General features: G+C 42.3%; 1 protein-coding gene across 2 annotated transcripts; it reads right to left on the reverse strand.

The window, feature by feature from the left end:
- Positions 1-1,558: 1,558 nt before the first annotated feature.
- LOC145515119 (zinc finger protein 677-like) lies at positions 1,559-20,902 on the reverse strand. 2 transcript variants are annotated; one of them, XM_081514775.1, is made up of 5 exons: positions 20,860-20,902; positions 15,887-15,942; positions 12,298-12,424; positions 7,106-7,153; positions 1,559-4,207 (listed from the first exon to the last, which is right to left on the reverse strand). In XM_081514775.1, the coding sequence occupies exons 2-5, from the start codon at positions 15,899-15,901 to the stop codon at positions 4,143-4,145; spliced, it is 255 nt and encodes an 84-aa protein (XP_081370901.1). In that variant the 5' UTR covers positions 15,902-15,942; positions 20,860-20,902; the 3' UTR covers positions 1,559-4,142. The 2 variants fall into 2 exon arrangements, with proteins under 2 accessions (XP_081370901.1, XP_081370900.1); XM_081514774.1 differs by lacking the exons at positions 1,559-4,207; positions 7,106-7,153 and adding an exon at positions 9,167-11,494.
- Positions 20,903-20,914: the final 12 nt, after the last annotated feature.

Raw genomic sequence — 20,914 nt, forward strand, 5'->3', positions numbered from 1 at the left:
AGGTTTATAGGGGTGTGTGTGTAGCAGAGGAGGAAGAATGCCATGCCGTCCTGACACAGAGTGGAGTTGGCATAAAGGCACAATTTCAGGGTCACCAGCAGCCAGAGGTAGGTTCAGGTTATTCACAGTCAATACTGAGGAGCGAACACAGGCCCTGAGCCGATGGTTGTGGCAGTTAGAGGAGACCTCGTCCTTTGCTCCAGGAGCTCAATGGAAAAGAAACAGGGTCTTTGAGGAAAAAAGATGGGAGAGGCTGAGGTGGACTTTTGAGGAGCTCCACAGGAAAGGTATGGAGCAGACACACAGGGAATGTGAGGGAGCAGAGCCAGGGATCTGAAGTGAGACCGGTCAGACCGCTCGGCGGTGTGTTTTTCTCCAGCTGTGATGAGCCACACGGGGATCAGGGAGAGCTGGTGTGATGGTGGCGTCGGGGAGAGCAATGGGGGTCGGGGAGGATCCAAGTCCACACCCCAGGCCTTTGCTTTGGGGCATCTGACTCGCATGACTCTAAGTAATAGAGGACGGTGTTTGTCTCCACTATTTAAAAATAACCTGGATGAGGTAGAAGAGTGTATTCCATTGGCTTACCATTTTATTCTTGATCGCAGACAAGCCTGGACCTTAGTTACGTACTCCCTACGTGGTCAGCAAATTAATGAGAAGAACACGAAGTGAGACTAGTACACCTTCTGGTATGGCCTTCACTTCAGGGGACTGATGTGTGCAGGGGTCTTTTGCCCTGGGATAGTGGGAAGGGATCCGGCCAGGAACAGCAGAGGGGAGCAGAGGCAGGGTCCTCCACCCGGACAGTGCTCCTCACCCTCACCGAGAGCAAAGCGTGAGTGTAAGCTCAACTGGGACCACAGTGAGCTCATCCAGGGGCCAGCTGCTTGAGGCTGCGTGTACCTAAATAAAGAAAAGAGCCTAAAATCAGGAGAAAAAAGGAGAGGCCTCCTGGCTGCCTGGACTCTTCCATGGAGAAAAGTTCTGAAACAAAATGCTGTTCTGTAGCGTTTAGTATTATATCGTCCATTCTACCCATTGAGAGTTATGCATTTCATATTCTAATTTGTAATCCCTACACAGATAACGCCAGTTCTTTTTTATTTAAATTGCTTAAATTAATTCTGATTGTAGGCAGTGTTTCTGGATCCAACTACCGCCCCACAGCTACTCTTCACTGAGATCACAGTTTTCTCAGTTCAGGACCATTGGTCAACCGCTGGCAAATATAGCTTTTGACTTAAAACTGTTCTCAATTTGTTAAAAAGAAATTTCCAAAATAAGTGGCCCACACAACTGTAAGCGTTTAATTTAAAACTTGTTAGAGACAGTACCTTAAGCTAAGCAGGAAGCCATACTATCATAAGATACAAAGGCCCTCAAGCATGTCTAAACCTGGAAAAGGTAGACTGGGGAGGGAAACGAAGGGATGCGCACACTCCATCTCCACCGGGCTCCCTCCCTCCCTCTGAGTCGCAGCGCAAGCCCGGGTTCCTCACGCCCCGCCCCCTGCCGGTCGTGCGCTGCTCAGGCCCCGCCCACGCCCCTTATGCGCACGCGCAGTTTCTCCAAGACCGGGAAGCTGATAGCGCACAGCGCAGGTCACCCTGGGCGGCGGGAGTTAACGCTTTTCTAGCTTGGACCTGCGTCTCACAGTCCTCTTTCCAGACAGACGCTTAAAATCAGCAATTTCAAGGTACGGGAAGGCACCTCCCGCTCCCAGCCGTCCGGCGCTCTCCGCGCAAACCTGGGCTCCTCGCCCCACCCTTCGCCGGTAGTTCCGCTCAGGCCCCGCCCCGGAAGTCGCGCCGGTAACACGGCCCACGCAGCTCCTGGCGGAACCGGAGAGTGCGAAGTGGGGTACGCCGTACCGAGTCTCTTGTTGCTTGTGTAAACCGGTGCTGCGCGGTCCCCCTGACTTCACTCTCAGGACCTTAACTCCCAGCACCCGGCCCTCTGCCCCCAGTACATCCAGACGTCGCCCTTCCAAGTGGACTGTGTTTTCCTTCGGGTTAAAATCACCCTGAGGCGGGTCCCGGAGCCCTTGGTTTTTTTTGCCCTCGACCCACGTAAACGCCGCCTTTCTAGACATTTTCCTGCTTTAAGTCGTTTACCACCTCCGCCTCCAACGTCCTCTGCTAAGAGAGCAAAGTGGATTCGATGAGGGCATCGCCCGTCTCGCCCTGTCAGACCCTGGAGGCAGAGCCGGGGCGCCCCGCTCCTGGAGAGGCAGTGTCCTCTCTGGGGTCCTGGGATCCTGGAGAGCCCGCCCCACTCCTGAGGATTCCCCCACCCCAGCCCCAGGCTTGCCCTTTCTGTCAGCCCGTCCGTCACCCTACGGCGGGTCCTACCAGGACCTGCCCGTGTGACACCAGTGTTCCGTGTCAAATTCAACTCCGTTGGAAAACGGTCCCTTTGGGTCCCAGGGCGTCTTATTCAGTCGCCACCCCTGAAAATTTGGGGGCAAACGGAATCAAGAGAAGCAGATACAGAGCAACTGAGAAAGAGAAAAGCATGAGGGAGAACCGATGAGAACATAGACGATGGCTCAGGGACTTGTAAAGAAAGAGAAGATAAAATGAAAGCAAGTAAGTCCGGATTGAATGTAGCAGGTGAAGGAAATAGAGAAAGAGCCCGATCTCCAGAGGTTAGAGAGCAACAGTGACGAGGAACTTCACTCAGGGAGTCGGGAGGGAACATAAAAAGGTTGGAACCGTGGCCTTCAGAGTCTCCTGGTGCTGGGAGAGAAAGAGGACTAGGAGCAAGAAGAGCTGAGGAAGAGCATGAAAGACTTTCACCCTGGGGTGCCAGAGAGTGAGGAGGAAGGAGTGTTAGGGAGAAAGAGGCGAAACCATACTGCTCCGATTCGGACTGGAATCCAGGGTCTTCAATTGCACACCTGGTCTCAGGACTTAATGATGCTCAGGTTCTTTACATCGCAGTGTGGAAGGAATGCAGCAAGAGGCAAAGTGATAGGCAAGTAGTAGATTTATTGAGAGAGATACACATTCCATAGGGCCTCCCAGGAGGCACCAGTGGTGGAGAATCACCTGCCAATGCAGAATCCTTAGGAGACGTGGGTTCAGTCCCTGGGTCGGGAAGATCCCTTGGAGGAGGGCATGGCAACCCACTCCAATGTTCTTGCCCAGATAGTCCCATGAACAAAAGAGCCTGGTGGGCTCCAGTCCATGAGGTCGCAAAACAGTCGGACAGGACTGAGCTGATGCGCATGCGCGCACACGTTCCATAGTTAGAAGGTAGGCCATCTCGGAAGGTGAGAGGCCCTGTGATAATGCAAGTTGCATAGGCACAAAGCAGTCAGTCTCAGAAGGTGAAAGCGACCCTGAAATACGAAGTGGTTAGTTTTTAGGGGCTGAGTAATGTCACAGTCTAGAGAGTGGAGTAATTATTTAAGCTATTTCAGGGAGAGGGAGATTTCTGGGAATTGGGCCACCCCCCACCTTTTGGCCTTTGTCGGTTGGCCTCAGAACTGTCATAGCGCCTATGAACGTGTCATTTAGCTAATATGTTACAACGAGTATAGAATGAGGTTCAAGATCTGCTGAAAGTCAAATCTTCCGCCCTCTTGGATCTAACTAGTTATAACTGGTTTTTGCCATAAGCTTAATGACTGAGTCATTCTTTTAAGGGTTGTGCCCTCTTTCCTTCCCTCCTGTGTCAGGTGTAGGAGAGGTAGGGGAAGAAAGGACCAGAAATGATGGAGATTGAGGGCAGTCAGGCTGGGGAGAAAGAGTGCAAGAGGGGAGGGGAACAAGTCGAAGAGTAGGGCAGGACAGGTGTGAGGGGAGAAACAGCAGGAGGTTAGGGGGAGCAAAAAGAGACACAGGGATAGAATAGGGAGACAGATACGGTGAATGAAATGGAATCACCTGGTAGTGCGGGTAGAGGGAGGGGTAACTGGATCCAGCTGTCTGGATATGGATGATTAAGTTGTGATGTAGGAGTTGTGTCTTTAGAATCTAGTACATTTAAATTTTGTTTAAGTCATACAGATGAGGGTGAGAATTACAAAACACCTTTCTATAAGTCTTGTGCATCTTGTAATTATTTGAGAAGATAACTTCCATTTGCAGTTTTTATTCAGTTGGGGGTGGCGTGGGGGCAGTGACTTGATTGACTCAGTTGCAGGTCACCGCTTCCTTCCCTTTTTCTGGCATGGAGTAGAGGTCAGAGAAGAGGGCATCTGGAACAAGAAATGACTGAGCTTATTTCTAAGTTGACCCCTTACAGTGTTTTCCACATCAGCAGCTATGTTTGTGCAACTCTGTATTTTTAAATTATTTTACTGAGATTCTTTCTCCACTTGTGCACTGCAACTAGCGAGTAGCTCCCACCACCCACTGCAACTAGAGAAAAGCTAAGCAGTAAAGACCCAGGGCGCAGCCAAAAATAACTAAATAAAATATATTTAAAAGTTTTTTTTTTAAATACCAAGAAACCATAAGCTATTAAAAATAACTGCTTATATGCACAGCTGGGACAAATTATGAATAACATACAAAAAGACCAAAACCCAACTGCCGCTTCTCAGGTGAGGAGAGCAAAAGCAGGGTAGTGAACATGATCCCTCACTCACAGCACCACCAAGGGGGTGGGCAGACCAGCTAGGGGGACCCACCTAATCTGCTCCTACTCTGCTCCCACCTTCACCCAGTTTAAGAGACCAGCTCACCCAGCCTCAGGGAGTAAGTCACCTGTTTCTTGTTCTCACCTGTGCTGCAGTTCAGTTCAGTTGCTCAGTCGTGTCCGACTCTGCGACCCCTTGGACTGCAGCACACCAGGCTTCCCTGTCCATCACCAACTCCTGAAGCTTACTCAAACTCATGTCCATCCAGTTGGTGATGCCATCCAACCATCTCATCCTCTGTCATCCTCTTCTCCTCCTGCCTTCAGTCTTTCCCAGCATCAGGGTCTTTTCCAGTGAGTCAGTTCTTCACATCAGGTAGCCAAAGTATTGGAGTTTTGGCCTCAGCATCAGTCCTTCCAGTGAATATTCAGGACTGATTTCCTTTAGGATTGACTGGTTGGATCTCCTTGCAGTCCAAGGGATTTCCAATAAAGCTCTGCCTGAATTCCTCGCCTGGCCTGTTACCAATTTCTACTGATTAAAGAGTCCAAGAACCCAGGTTGGTAGCAAATCCAGTCTATCCTTTTTTTTTTACTCTCTCTCTTTTTTTTAATTTATTTTTTAAATAAATTTATTTATTTTAGTTGGGGGCTAATTACTTTACAATATTGTAGTGGTTTTTGCCATACATTGACATGAATCAGCCATGGCAGTCTATCCTTTAACAACTGTGCAGAGAGGACTTGAGGGAACAGTCAACTTATTTGGACATTTTAGTTTATAGCTAATTGAGCAGATCACTTAAGGGAAGAAAGAAGCTACTGAATAATAAGCTGGTTAAACTAGGTTCTGAGTGTCAAACGATGATCAACATCCTTACCACATGCAGAGTAAAGTTATCTACCGGACATCAGAGAATAGTTCCAATACAGAACACAAGCAGACAGCATATAAACCTCATCATCTGGACAATGGAATTTAGAGTGAAAATAATTTGGACATTTAAAACACACACAATAGCTTCTGAGATTAAAATTAAAGCAAGTGTGAAGATACATCAACGGTCAAGACTCGACCAGCCATTGAAGAAAGGGGGTGATGTCCAACACTTCTGAGGGGCTGGGGTGGGTAGGGCAGTCACAGCAGGACCGCATCGCGGCAAGAGGTCCGTGTCTACACGGACCGAAGCAGAGACCCGGTACCGGTAACTGCCTCAGTTATTTAAACTGGAATCGGACCCAGAATTCCGGGACCCGAATCTAGTCTTCGGGCGACGCCGCGAGAGAACTCAAAGCGAGAGCGAGGACCGCGTTCGGCGGTTTTAACGTACCAGGAGCCCCTCGAAGTCTGAGTGTGGGGAAGAGGGGCCCGAAGATCGCATAGCGAGGTTAGTTTCGGACCAAAAAAACCGAGGCTAACTCGCCGGAAGGCGCCCGTCGACCGCGAGAACAGCTTCCGGGTCTGCATTTGAGTGCGCGCGCGCATGGGCAGGAAGGGCGGGCTAAGGGTAGGAGCACCGACGGGCTGGTCTGTAACGTCAGGGTAGCTGAAGTGGGGTGTCCCTGGAGGGGCGCAGCCCAAGGGTGCTGTCTACCCTACGAATCTGCCCCTGGGAGATTCTGATCTTTCCTTTCCTCTTCGGACAGGCTCTGCTTCTCTACTTTGGCTCTAAGGATTTCTTTAAAGCCATTGTGGTGTCAGTTTGTCTTTTAGAACATTGGCAACCCACTCCAGTACTCTTGCCTGGAAAATCCCATGGACGGAGGAGCCTGGTAGGCTTCAGTCCATAGGGTCGCTAAGAGTCGGACACGACTGAGCGACTTCACTTTCACTTTTCACTTTCATGCACTGGAGAAGGAAATGGCAACCCACTCCAGTGTTCTTGCCTGGAGAATCCCAGGGACGGCGGAGCCTGGTGGGCTGCCGTCTATGGGGTCGCACAGAGTCGGACACGACTGAAGCGACTTAGCAGCAGCAGCATACCATTCAAGTAATGCATATATTGTCTCCAGAGAGAATAAAATCCTCCCTTTTAAGGGTACCACTTAAAGATGTCTCCTGGATATGACAGGAACATACACAACACAGCCAATAAACATGCAAGATCCTTCAATGCCCATTCAAAAGCATATATGCTGAGGATCCTAGAAAGATTATTCTTGTAATTATTAAATTTTCTAATGTTCAAATTTTCAAGACATATTATTACCTTTTGAATTTTTCTTATAACTCAAAGGGGTCATTACATAGTAACAACACTGGACTTGAGTCTAACTCTGGAAAATGGCAAAGGTAGGACTCCTTTCCCCTTTTAAAAGGTTCCTTACTAAAGAAACACACTTCCCTATTAGTTTCAGTAAGATTTCTGTTGGCCCCTTTGTTTACTTTGAAACCATCCACATACAGACCCTCCCAATTTCCACCCTTTTGCCTTGTCAAGCAGTACTGAATTCTTTGTCCTCACTGATCACTGGAAACAATGCCTGTTAACATGATTTAATCAAATTTACTTACGTTTTCCTCCTCTTCCAAGGGCCCCAAATTTTGGCCCATTCTTGACCACTGCAATTTAGAAAGAACCCTGTTGCCACACCATCGGCTCCCAGGAGTAGGTGACTTCACTGTAAAACATTCCCTGATCAACTGTGAGTCAGATCACCTGCTCATTCATTCTTCCCATGGGATTTTTTTTCCTCTACACTTACTTAGTCCTCAGTATAAATGAAAAGTTATTTTCTGATGGTTGAGACTTTGTAGATTTTCTGGTTGGAGCACTCTCTATTGTAATAATCCTCTAGAATCCTCTAGAATACAATCTCTCTAAATTTGACAGAGGTGAATATTCTAGTTGTTTCGTCTGTGCTCAAAAATGTATACTCTTTAGTTTTCTAGCATAGAGTTTAATATATATATATACACAGGTCAAATGAGATCACTGTATTTTCACATTTTTCATCACTAATAATTTGCATCTGTTTCTTAATATTACAGGAGACATTTAAAAATCTATTGCCATTGAGGAAATATCCTTTTCTTGTGAATATATCCATTTTGCTGCGTTTAAATTATTATTAAAACAAAACTCATCAGCAACAAAATAGACTCATGAATGCCTATAGTCAGTTTCTCCTGTAGTGACCTGTGTTTGCTGAAAAGTTCCACTATCAACTCCATGCTGAAATGTCTTTGTCACCATGACCAGCTAGCAATACTGCATAATACAGAGTAATCTACCGTATAAAGATCCCAAAATCTATCCTACTCACTAGGTCTTTTACAAATGTAAGGATATATTTTCTATTCATGTGTGCCATGCTAAGACATTCTGCTTATTTGTATGTGAAAATATTTGAATATGCTAATTACCCTACCCAAACATTACCATATTTCAAATGATTACCATTTGCTGCATATGAAATCTTTCACATGTAAGGATGTGAGAACATATACCTTGCAGCAGATGTTAAGAAACAGATATTGCCATAAAAGTGAGTGAGTGTAGCAATGACGTTATTTGATAGTTGATAATCTAGCTTTACTTTCTATACAGTTCACATTAAAGAGAATTTACACCCTACAAAATGCCCTAAGAAATACTGCAAACATGGTAATACTTCAGGTAAAAGTATATCCCAGTGTCTTCATGTCTTACAGGCTTTGTGATCCACATTTGACAAAACATTCCAAGATAAAGAACACAGAAAAGAGCTAAGCTATATTATAATTTTAAAATTAAAGAAAACTGTCTACCCTCAAAATGAATGTATAGATAATCTGAAATTATATTTAGACATTACTGATTTGAGTTTATTATTATATAAACAAGTTTTTCTCAAAGGTATTTAAGGGTAATTCATCACAAGTGTGGAATAAAGTATTTTAAACAATACACTTCTCATTAAAAGGAAAAAAATTATTTTCTCTTTTTATTGTACCCATATGAGATGATGGATGCTAAGTAAACTTAATGATTTCACAATACATGTAAGTCAGACCATTCTGCTGTACAGTTTAAAGCTGATATATGTCAATTATAAAACTGGGATGGGAATGATAATTTTAAAAAAGGTAAATAAATAAACACCTTAGCAAAAAATAAAGAACAGTGTCATCTATAAAAAAAATTTTTTTAAACATTGCTCTTTTTAGAGCAATGGTTAATGACCTAAAGCATCATATACAATAATCCTCCAATCCTCAAACCCCAGGTCTTGTCCTTATGAGTCTCTGAAACTGATGATGAACAGAATGAACAGTGATGAACAGAAACAGAAAGGCTGTTCTGGCGGGAATCCGAATGACATTGCTCATTATAATCAAGGAGAGTCTTGTATTTCATATTGTAGTGTGTAATTCCTCCATAGATAAAAATTACACATTAATTCTGTAATTCAAAGTATTCATTCAAATGATCTGTTTCACATGGGTGATTTAGGGTAGGTTCTACCTTTACCATTCCACATATGTTTTCAAGTATATACGTCAAGTATATACGTGTAGAGTGTTTGTAACAGTCCCTTGCTGTCCTTTTGATGTCTGCAGGTTTAGTATAACAAAAATTCAGTCAAGTCAATATTAAAGATCATATACATTAGTTTTATATGGTTTCTCTTTAAGGTTGAATCTCTTTTATTGAAATATAATTGATTTTAACTGTTCATTTTGGCTGTACTACATACATGAGGCAACATTTGCTTTATAAAAACAATTACAACGATATGTGTAGCCATCTATCCTCTATGTCATTACAATATTTTTGAACATCTTCCTTACACAGGATATAACAGTCCCATGACATATATAAATACCTAGAAGTTTGTACGGCTTAATCCTCTTCATCTATTTTACCTGGCACCACACCACCCTTCCTTCTGGCAACAACCAGGCATTTGTTCTTCATATCTATGAAGCTTGTTTTCACTGTTTTGTTTCTTATATTCCACATATAAGGAGATCATGCAGTATTTGTCTTTCTAGATCTGACTTCTTTCACTTGGTGTAATCCTCTAGATCCATCCATGTTGTTGCAAATGGCTAGACTTCTTTAGTTATGGCTGAGTAATATTCCTGTGTGTGTGTGTGTATGTGCATGTGCCTTGCACACACCACATCTCCTCTAATTTTTCATCTATTAATGGACATTTAGGTTGCTTCCATATCTTGGCTACTGGAAATAATGCTACAGTGAATATTAAGAGTGCCTATATCTTCTCAAATTAGTGTTTTTCTGTTCTGCCAGTAAATGGCCAGAAGTGTGAAACCTGGCTCACATAACAGGTTTTTGTTTTTTTAACTTCTGAGACTCTTTCACACTCTTTTGCATAAATGCCACAACAATTTACAATACCAGCAACAGTCCCCAAGGATACCCTTTTCTCTATAGCATTGCCAATGCTTGTTATTCCTTATCTTTCTGATAATAACCATAATGTGGTATCTCACTGACCTTGTGATTTGCATTTCTCTGATGATTAGTGATGCTGAGCATTTTTTCATGTGTCTGCTGGGCATCTGTATGTGTTCTTCTACCCTGATAGAGTCCCATTAGTTGAGTAAGGCTGGAATACATGCATAAATTTTGTCTGAATTGTTTTAACTTTGAGCTCTGAATAAAAGCATTGCCACATGTGTGAGGCATATGTTTGTTTTCAGTGTGTATTTTCAGATGCCTTGTGAGGCTTGCAAACTGGGTATAAGCTTTGCCACACTCATTACATTTGTAAGGTTTTTCTCCAGTGTGGATGGTTTTATGTTGCGTAAGATATGAATGTCTTGTAAGGGCTTTTCCACACTCATCACATTTGTAAAGTTTCTCTCCAGTATGAGTTCTCTCATGACCCCAAAGCTGTGACCGTTCAATAAAAGCCTTATCACACTTATTACATTTAAAAGGTTTTTCTCCTGTATGAATTCTCTGGTGTGCCATAAGGTTTGAACGCTGGGTAAAATGCTTGCCACACTCATTACATTTGTGTGGTTTCTCTCCAGCATGCATCTTCTGATGTCTGCTAAGGTGTGAAAATTGGGAAAAAGCTTTGCCACATTCATTGCATTTGTAAGGTTTCTCTCCAGTGTGCATCCTCTGATGATTTGCAAGATGTGAGTTTCGACTAAAGACCTTGCCACAGACGTCACATTTATATGCTTTCTCTTCTGCATGCACTCTCTGATGCACTGTAAGGTGGGACTGGTGGTTAAAGGCTTTGCCACAGTCACTACATCTGTAAGGTTTCTGTCCAGAGTGAATTCTCTTGTGATTTGTGAGGTTTGATTTTTTGCTAAAGGCCTTCCCACAGTCATTACAGTTGTAAGATTTTTCTTCAGTGTGTGTTCTCCTGTGTTGTGTGGGTAACACAGTAGGTTCCACAGTAGGAGGAATTCTATGAGGTGGAGAAACTGAGGAACCATTGCTGACTGATTTCTCAACTTGAGGGCCTCCATACATTTTCTCCTCAATTGGAAATCTCTGCAGTTCAGCCACCTGTGCCTGCAGCCTTGCTCCAGTTCTACTGTCCAAACACTCTATACTGTTTCCAGTGATGATTATGTTATCTTTCATTGTTAACAAATTTCTTATGAATGGCTTGTCATGCATGAAATATTTATATGTATTACTTCTTACAGAAACACTCTGAGGAAAATTAATTAAGGATTTATTATCCTGATCTTCCCTCTGACTGAGATTTTTGTTATGGGTCAAAAGCACTTCTTTGTCATTTCTTGCATCACATCCCCACTCACTCTCGCTCTCCTGCATATTTTCACAGATTTCCTTGAGGTCAAAATCCTTGATGCCATAAGTTTCATTTTTCTCTAATGTCATTAGGTGGCATAATTCTCCTTTATTGATGTCCTCTTTTGGGGATGATAATTCCTTGATTGCAAATGTGGCAGAATAGTGTCCTATTACATAGAGTTGGAAAATATTTCATGTTGAATTAGACACTTACACAAAAAATAATACAATGATCACAGAAGTTCTTCAATCATGGTCTTCAAACACTACTACAATAGTTTTTTTTAGTTTTCTTTTTATACTTTTTCCAGCATTAATGTTTTCTCTTATCTCAGATAATAAAATTTCAGGTACATACAATGTACAACACACATTTTTTTGCCATATAACTTGGATAATTAAATGATACTCCATAAGTAGAAAGTCTGTCTATGTACTGGCTTACAGAACTGGAGGCATGAAATCGTAATTGAGATTTGAGACTGTCTTCCCTAATCCCTAATCTTTATAACACTGTTTAATAACATGTGAACATGATGCAAGAAAAAATATTTTTACAAATCTATACATCACAATAATCGATACATTTTCATAAATCGCGATAAGTCTAGCAAGTAAGTTGATAAATAACCACAATTATACAAAATAATAGTCTCTGGAATTCTAAAAGACTCTTTAAGTACAAAAAAATTTTTTTTTCATTCCAGAAGAAACATATAATAGGAAAAGTAAAAAGCATCTTGAGAAGCACTGACATTTGAAATATCAGGCTCAGATCAACACACATATGTATAAAGTTTAAGAATTTAACGAAAACTGTCTGAAATCTCAACTATGGGATTTCATGGAGTATCAATTATATGGCAAAAATATACACATGTAGTGCATAATACATGTTTTGGAAATTTGTTACCTAAGGTCAGAGAGAACATTCATATGGGGAAAAAATTACAAACGGATGTTTCCTCACCCAGGGAGAGCAGGTTCCTGCAGGTCTCCAGCATCACATCCCTGTACAAGACCCTCTGAGTAGGATCCAGGCATTCCCACTCTTCCTGAGTGAATTCTACGGCCACATCCTTGAATGTAAATAGTCCCTGAAAGGAAACATTTCATCAAGTGAACAGGGAGAGAGTTCTGAAAATTAGTCTTACAGAATCAGACATGTTAAGGACTGGCTTGGCTGGAATGAATGTTCTGAGTGATCTGTGTAAGATAATTCTGAGCAAGTTACAATCCTCCAATTTTTTAACTGAGGTGAAATTCATATTAACAAAGTTAGCCACTTTTAAAGGACCACTCAGTGACATTTAGTACATTTCACCTCTTTCTCATTCAAAAATATTTCAATCATCCCCAAAGGAAATCTTTCACAGCAGTTGTTTCTTTCTTCCCCATTTGCTATCAGTCCCTGGACACCACTAATGCTTTATCTCAATAAATGTACCTCCTTGGGATATTTGCATATAAGTAGAATAGTATAAAATGTAAGCTTATGTCTGATTTCTCTCATGAATATACACATACATTTTAGGATTATTTGTTCTACTTTTGTGAAAAATGTCATGGGTAATTTGAAATGGATCACATTAAATGTGTAGATGTATTTGAGTAGTTTGGCCATTTAAACCATATTCATTCTTCCAATCCAGGAGAAAATGTAGATTTGTTAATTTATTAGAAAGTGTTTAAGCCTATATGACTATCAGCCTAAAGAAAGTAGATATAGGAAGAGGTTAACATACTTGAAAAACAGGATAACCATAAACCAAAAACTATTTCACAAAAACCAAAAGGAACAGAACACAAGCATAGTATAAATCATCAAACTGCAAAAGGAGAAACAAAGAGAAAAAAGAACAAAGAAGAAATACAGAATCGACTGGAAAACAAGGTTTAAAATGGCAGTATATACCTATTTATTAATAATTACCTTTAATGTCAATGGACTTGAATGCTCCAATAAAAGACACAGAGGACATGTTGGATTGAAAAACTGGAGCATACAATATGCTGCCTACAAGAAACCCCCTTTAGATGTGAAAAGGAATGCAGTATTGATACATACTATAACATGGCTGAACCAAAAAAATTACTTTTCTTAGGTCTGCCTCCCAAAGCGATAGAAATAAAAGCGAAAATAAACAGATGGGACCAAACTTATGAGGTTTTGTATAACAAAAGAAACCATCAACAAAACAAAAAAGACAACCTACAGACCAGGAGAAAATATCTGCAAATGATGCAACCAACAAGTGCTTAATTTCCAAAATATACAGATATCTCATACAATTCAAAAACAAAACACAACCCAATCGAAAAATGGGCAGAAGATCTAAACAGACATTTCATGAAAGAAGACATACAGATGGGCAAAAGGCACCTGAAAAGACACTTAACATCATTAATTATCAGAGAAATACAAATCAAAACTACAATGAGGTACCCCATTTCACAGTGATCAGAATGGTCATCATTATAAAGTCTACAAATGGCAAATGCTGGAGAGAGTGGGGAGAAAAGGGAACCCTCCTACACTGTTGGTAGGAATGTAAGCTGACAAAGCCACTATGGAAAACAGAATGGAGGTTCCTCAAAAAATTAAAAATAGAGTTGCCATATGATCCAGCAATCCCATCCCCTGGAAACATATGTGGACAAAACTATAATTCAAAAAGATACACGCAACCCTATGTTCAAAGCAGCACTATTCACAATAGCCCAGACATGGAAACAACATAAATGTCCACTGACAGATGAATGGCTGAACAAGATGTCATGCATACACACAATGGAATACTACGCAGCCATAAAAATGAATGAAGCCATTTCATTCGCAAGAACACGGATGCAACTAGAGATGATCATACTAAGTGAAGTAACTCAGAGAAAGACAAATACCATATGATATCACTTACATGTGGATTCTAAAATATGACACAAATGAACCTATGTATTAAACTGATACAAATTCACCGACAGAGAACAGACTTGTGGTTGCCAAGGGGGAGGTGGGATGGGGAGAATGGATTGAAAGTTTAGAATTAGTAGATGCAAACCATTCTATATAGAATGGATAAATAACAAGGTCATACTGTACAGCACAGAGAACTACCATCAATATCTTGTAATAAACCATAATGGAAAAGAATATAAAAAATAATATATATATGTATAAATGAATTACTTTAATGTACACCAGACATTGACAAATCATTGTGAATCAACTACACTTCAATTTTTTTTTTAAAGAGACTGCTATTTTAAGAAAAAAAAAAGATAACTCTTTTTCTGTGAATGTTTCCGGCATTCTTTCAAAAAGAGGAATAGACTGGGACTTCCCTGGTAGTCCAGTGGTTAAGAATCCACCTTCCAATGCAGGGGACCTGGGTTCGATCCCTGGTAAGGGAAGTAAAATCCCACATGTTGTGGGGCAACTAAGACCACTCACTCTGGAGCCTGAGCACCAAAACTAGAGAGAAGCCTATGCGCCACCACTAAGACCCGACACAGCCAAATAATTAATTAATTAAAAACAGAAATAGACAATAGATGGATGGGTTTACTTGTGGACTCAGTCTATCATTTTGATCTATATTACCCTTCCAATGCTGAAAACACAGGTTTGTTTACCCCTGGTTTGCAGTATGGTTTGATGCTGCCCTCTAACTCTGTTCTTTCCCACATTTATTTTGGGTATCTGGGGTCCACACCTATTCAAAATGAATTTTAGGACCAGGGTCACATTTGTACAAAATTGACTGCTGGGATTCTGACAGGGATTGTTCTGAATCTTTGTATCACTTTGGCAAGTACTGCCATCTTAACTACTCTAAGTCTTCCAATCAGCAATCACAGAATATCTTGACATTTATTTTTCTTTCAACTCTTTCATCAATACTTGTAGTTTTCATTGTAGAAATCTTCCAGTTCCTTAAATTAAGTCTTACTCTTTCTGATGGTCTTGTGAATTCAATTGTTTTACTTACTTTCAATTTGTTTATTGCTAGTGTACAGAAATATTTTAGAGCCAGAAACACTGATTCACTTCTTTAACTTTTAAAATCTCAAAAAGCATGCTTCCCCATCAGTCTTTCATTCTACGCCTCCTCGGGTATTTACCCACATTAATATTGCACTGGCCAAAAAGTTCATTTGCGTTTTTCTAATTTGAATGAACTTTTTGGCCAACCAATACATTACTTCTATATGTAGCCTCTTTGGTTTACATGAAGCTGAAAGGGCATGCAGAAGGGTTCTCTGAATAATCCTTACTGTCATACCTCACTGACACCACAGAGCCTACTCCCACCTCCAATCCACGTCTGAGAACAAAACCTTTCACAGGAGGATTGCCTAAAAGGACCCTCTTCCCAAGTTCCAGGTCACTGAGTCACAGTGAAGATCAATCTGCAGGGAGATGAGAGGTGATTCAGGGAAAGCCCTGTGTGTGATTAAATATTTTAGGCAGGAAACTTCATGGACAGAGAAGTTTAATAAGTCCAAATTGTGTCATTTTAGGAAAGAGTTAACAGATCAACAAAGAATATGATTCTTACCTGGGAAAGCTCCATTCTTCCTCTGTTTCTTGTTAGATTCTTCAGGTAAGATTATTCTGTGTGAGGAAAATACGTTGTTTAATGCTTACAGTCAACATACCCACCTGCTCCGCCACAAAGATAACAGAAGGAGAACCTTAATGTGGGGAAAGATGGTCCTTTGCTGCCAATTGTAACAGGAAGGATCCAGGGACAATAAATTTCTACAGGAAGACCAGTTAGTAAGTTTTTCACCCACTTCAGGAAGCCCTTCCCTGCTGCCAAAACCCAGACTCTGCTGCAATTGCATCACCCTTCGTCCATTTGGCACTTAGCCCAAGGAACCTACCTCCTCCAGTTCTCTCTTCCAGGCGGCCAGCATCCAATGACTGCTGGATGCAGGATATGGAAGTTGCCCCTTGTGTTAACTGGAAGCAACTCTGGAGGGTCACCCCACTTCTAGAGCTCCCTGTGGGCTACAAGGAACAACTGAGATTTTTGTCCTGAGGGTGATAGGAAACCACAAAAGGATTTAATGCCCAGAGATAACACAATCAAATTTATGATTTACACCTGATTCAGAGACAGAGAAAGACAAGCTGAGGAAAAGATATGCCTCTATCTCTGGGCCTATGCCTCTGCATCTTAAGTGTTTTTTGTAACTGCTGCAGGACTGGAACACATTTGAAGTTTTAATTATACAGGCAAACTGGTCTACTCTGTGTTACAGGTGAGTACACTGAGGCTCAGAGCAGGAGTAATTTTACAAAATTACCCTGAAGAAGTCTGAGTTGAGTAAGCAGAACTCGGTTGAAGTGGCAGTCTGGACAGACTTCAGTAGAAAGGGTTTGTCCTAATTCCAGATTAACTTTCATGTTCCTGAGCAAGAGAAACTTCTTTTTCATGGGTTTAATTAATTTCAAACATTTAATTCCTCTTTTCCAGAAAACATTATAATAAAAAAATATAAAATGACAAATAGTTATTACTCCAGAAACACAAGAAAGGTCACCCACAGAGATGGGCTCTGAACAATCTCTTCATCAGGAACTGGGCTCTACTGGAACAAAGTTTCACATCAACCTGAGAAAGGCTTGAACCTGGGACCACTGCCCCCCCGCCCCCAGCACTGCTCTGTACCTGAACAAATGAGCCCTGAGCACAGACTAGAAAGAAACCATAAAGAACTAAAAATAACTGCATATATGCACAGCTAGGCAAATTATGAACAGTAAGATATCAAAAAAAAAAAAGTGACACATAGATTCAAGGGATTAGACAGAGTGCCTGAAGAACTATGGACGGAGGTTTGTGACTTTGTACAGGAGGCAGTGATCAAGATCATCCCCAAGAAAAAGAAATGCAAAAATGCAAAATGGTTGTCTGAGGAGGGCTTACAAATACCTGAGAAAAGAAGAAAAGTGAAAGGCAAAGGAGAAAAGGAAAGCTACACCCATCTGAATGCAGAGTTCCAAAGAACAGCAAGGAGAGATAAGAAAGCCTTCCTCAGTGATCAATGCAAAGAAATAGAGGAAAACAATAGAATGGGAAAGACCAGAGATCTCTTCAAGAAAATTAGAGATACCAAGGGAACTTTTCATGCAAAGATGGGCACAATAAAGGACAGAAACAGTATGGACCTAACAGAAGCAGAAGAGATTAAGAAGAGGTGGCAATACACAGAAGTGTACAAAAAAATATCTTCATGACCCAGATAACCACGATGGTGTGATCACTCACCTAGAGCCAGACATCCTGGAATGCGAAGTGAAGTGGCCCTTAGGAAGCATCACTATGAACAAAGCTAGTGGAGGTGATGAAATTTCAGCTGAGCTATTTCAAATCCTAAAAGATGATGCTGTGAAAGTGCTTCACTCAATATGCCAGCAAATCTGGAAAACTCAGTAGTGGCCACAGGACTGGAAAAGGTCAGTTTTCAATCCAATCCCAAAGAAAGGCATTGCCAAAGAATGTTCAGACTACTCCACAACTGCATTTATCTCACACGCTAGCAAAATAATGCTCAAAATTCTCCAAGCTAGACTTCACAGCACATGAACTGAAAACTTCCAGATGTTCAAGCTGGATTGTGAAAAGGCAGAGGAATGAGAGATCAAATTGCCAAGCATCGCTGGATCATAGATAAAGCAAGAGAATTCCAGAAAAACATCTACTGCTGCTTTATTGACTACGCCAAAGCCTTTGACTGTGTGATCACAACAAACTGTGGAAAATTCTTCAAGATATGGGAATACCAGACCACCTGACCTGCCTCCTGAGAAATCTGAATGCAGGTCAAGAAGCAACAGTTAGAACTGGACATGGAACAACAGACTGGTTCCAAATCGGGAAAGGAGTATGTCAAGGCTGTATATTGTCACCCTGCTTATTTAACTTAAATGCAGAGTATATCATGCGAAATGCCGGGCTGGATGAAACACAAGCTGGAATCAAGACTGCCGGGAGAAATATCAATAACCCAGATACGCAGATGATACCACCCTTATGGCAGAAAGTGAAGAAGAACTAAAGAGCCTCTTGATGAAAGTGAAAGAGGAGAGTGAAAGAGTTGGCTTAAAACTCAACATTCAGAAAACTAAGATCATGGCATCCGGTCCCATCACCTCATGGCAAATAGATGGGGAAACAGTGGAAACAGTGAGGGGGCTCCAAAATCACCGCAGATGGTGACTGCAGCCATGAAATTAAAAGACACTTGTTCCTTGGAAGAAAAGCTATGACCAACCTAGACAGCATATTAAAAAGCAGACATTACTTTGCCAACAAAGGTCCATCTAGTCAAAGCTATGGTTTTTCCAGTAGTCATGTATGCATGTGAGAGATGCACTATAAAGAAAGCTGAGCACCGAAAAAGTGATGCTTTTGAACTGTGGTGTTGGAGAAGACTCTTGAGAGTCCCTTGGACTTCAAGGAGATCCACCAGTCAATCCTAAAGGAAATCAGTCCTGAACATTCATTGGAAGGAGTGATGCTGAAGCTGAAACTCCAATACTTTGGCCACCTGATTCGAGGAACTGACTCATTGGAAAAGACGCTGATGCTGGGAAAGATTGAGGGCAGGAGGAGAAGGGGACGACAGAGGATGAGATGGCTGGATGGCAACACAGACTTGGAGGACATGGGTTTGGGTAAACTCCGGGAGTTAGTGATGGACAGGGAAGCCTGGCGTGCTGCAGTCCTTGTGCTGGAAAGAGTCGACTGAGCGACTGACCTGAAGGTACAAAAAGGCCAAAACCCAGCTGCCACTTATGAGGTGCTGAGAACAAAAGCAGGATACTGCACAGGATCCCTGCACACAGCATCACCAAGGGGGTGGGCAGACTATCTAAGCCACACCTCCAGTCAGACCTACTGATCCGCCCCCACTCCCACCCCATTTAAGGAACCAGCCCCGCCTCCCATCAGGGAACAAGCAAGGGCAAATGTTTTCTTATTCTTGTTCACTCCTCTTGCAAGACAAGTCCCAATAAAGCTTTGCCGGAATTCCTCGCCTGGCCTGTTAGCAATTCCTAATGATTACAGCCCAAGAACTCAGATCGGTAACAAATCCAGCCCATCCTTTAACATCTGCATAGAGGGAACTTGAGGGGACAATCTACTTATTTGGACGCTTCAAATTAGAGCTCACTAACTCAGCCGATCAGTTAAGGCAAGAAAGAAGCTACTGAATTTGAAAGTGGTTAAACTAGGTTTTGAATGTTAAAAGATGATCAACATCCTTTCCACATGCACAGTAAAGTTATCTGCCAGACATCAAGTAGAGTCGATGTCTAGTCAGAATAGTTCCAATACAGAATACAGTAGAAAGCATGTAAACCTGGTAACCTGAACAGTAAAATTTACAGTAAAAATAATTTGGATATTTAAAACATATCCAATGGTTTCTGAGGTTAAAGCTAAAACAAGTGTGAGGATACATCAAATTTAGAAAAGACTCACATGAGCCATTGAACAAAGTGGGTGATCGCAACAGTACTGGTAATAATGGTCATTTTCAAAAGAACCTTGTGGTAACACAGATTCTTTCCCCATTTCTTAGAAGGGAAGAGAACGACCTGGAACTAAGTCTCTGCCCTCTGGAAGGCTGGGATTGCAAATGGAGTCATCATCTGAAGCAAAAATTAGAAAATACAGATGCCTCAAACACCTGCTTTTGCAACTGTCACTCGCCTCTGCATAATTTAAACATGGCAACAAACTGTAAACAAATATAGCTTATAGAGACATTACTTAGTACTTCACAACTTAATATTCCACATTTAATCAACTCAGTATTCAGCTAGGTCTGGGTTTTCCGCTCTCTCCACCAGTGTGCTTCGTTCTCTATGTGTCTCCCTGGGTCCTTCTGTTTCTCCTCCTTTTGTGTCCTTTTCTGTGTATCCTCCTCTCTGATTATAGGCATCATTTTGTTTCCCTCTCTCTCTACTCCTCCTCCCACAGACTGTTAGGCCTCGCTCTGTTGCCATCTCTGTTCAATCCCTGTAGCTCTTTCTCCCTAAACGCTCTGATGCCTCGCTGACTGCATATACTTCTGCCTCAGTATTCCCTCTCTGCTCTCCTCGGAGGGAGGTCAAAGGCGATCCACCTCCTGAGTGAGGACTTGATATAACGGAATTGGGCGGAGGAGGGCGAGGGGAGAGGGGAAGGAGCCGGCAGTGCGACGAAGGGTTGAGAGAGGTAATCAAAGCAGGAAAGTAGCGCTGCAGGCGTTTAGCGTCTGTATGGACCGAACGCAGAAAGCTGGGGCCGGTACCTGAGTTGGAGCTATTTTAACCGGAACCGGGCCCGGACTCTCGGGACCGAACCTATTCTTCTGGCGACGCCGCCACAGGCGGCAGGGGCGGTCTCAGAGCGAAAGCGACAACCGGGTTCAGCGGTTTACGTTACCAGGAGACGCCCGAAACCCAGCTGTGGAGGAGCGGGGCCTGAAGACCGCAGAGCGCAGTAACGAACTAAACAACCAAGTCACTCACCTGAGCGCGTCCGTCTTTCCGCGGGACCCGCTTCCGCGTCCGTAGGGAACTGCGC

The sequence above is a fragment of the Giraffa tippelskirchi genome, chromosome 7, assembly GCF_054371585.1.
Source record: "Giraffa tippelskirchi isolate mGirTip1 chromosome 7, T2T-mGirTip1v1.2.pri, whole genome shotgun sequence".
Taxonomy (NCBI): domain Eukaryota; kingdom Metazoa; phylum Chordata; class Mammalia; order Artiodactyla; family Giraffidae; genus Giraffa; species Giraffa tippelskirchi.

Excerpts from the sequence above, each read along its gene's own strand:
- LOC145515119 (XM_081514774.1), bottom strand. Across the intron at positions 11,495-12,297 it reads CAGGAACCTGCTCTCCCTGG|GACACTATTCTGCCACATTT; the intron begins GTGAGGAAACAT and ends TCTATGTAATAG.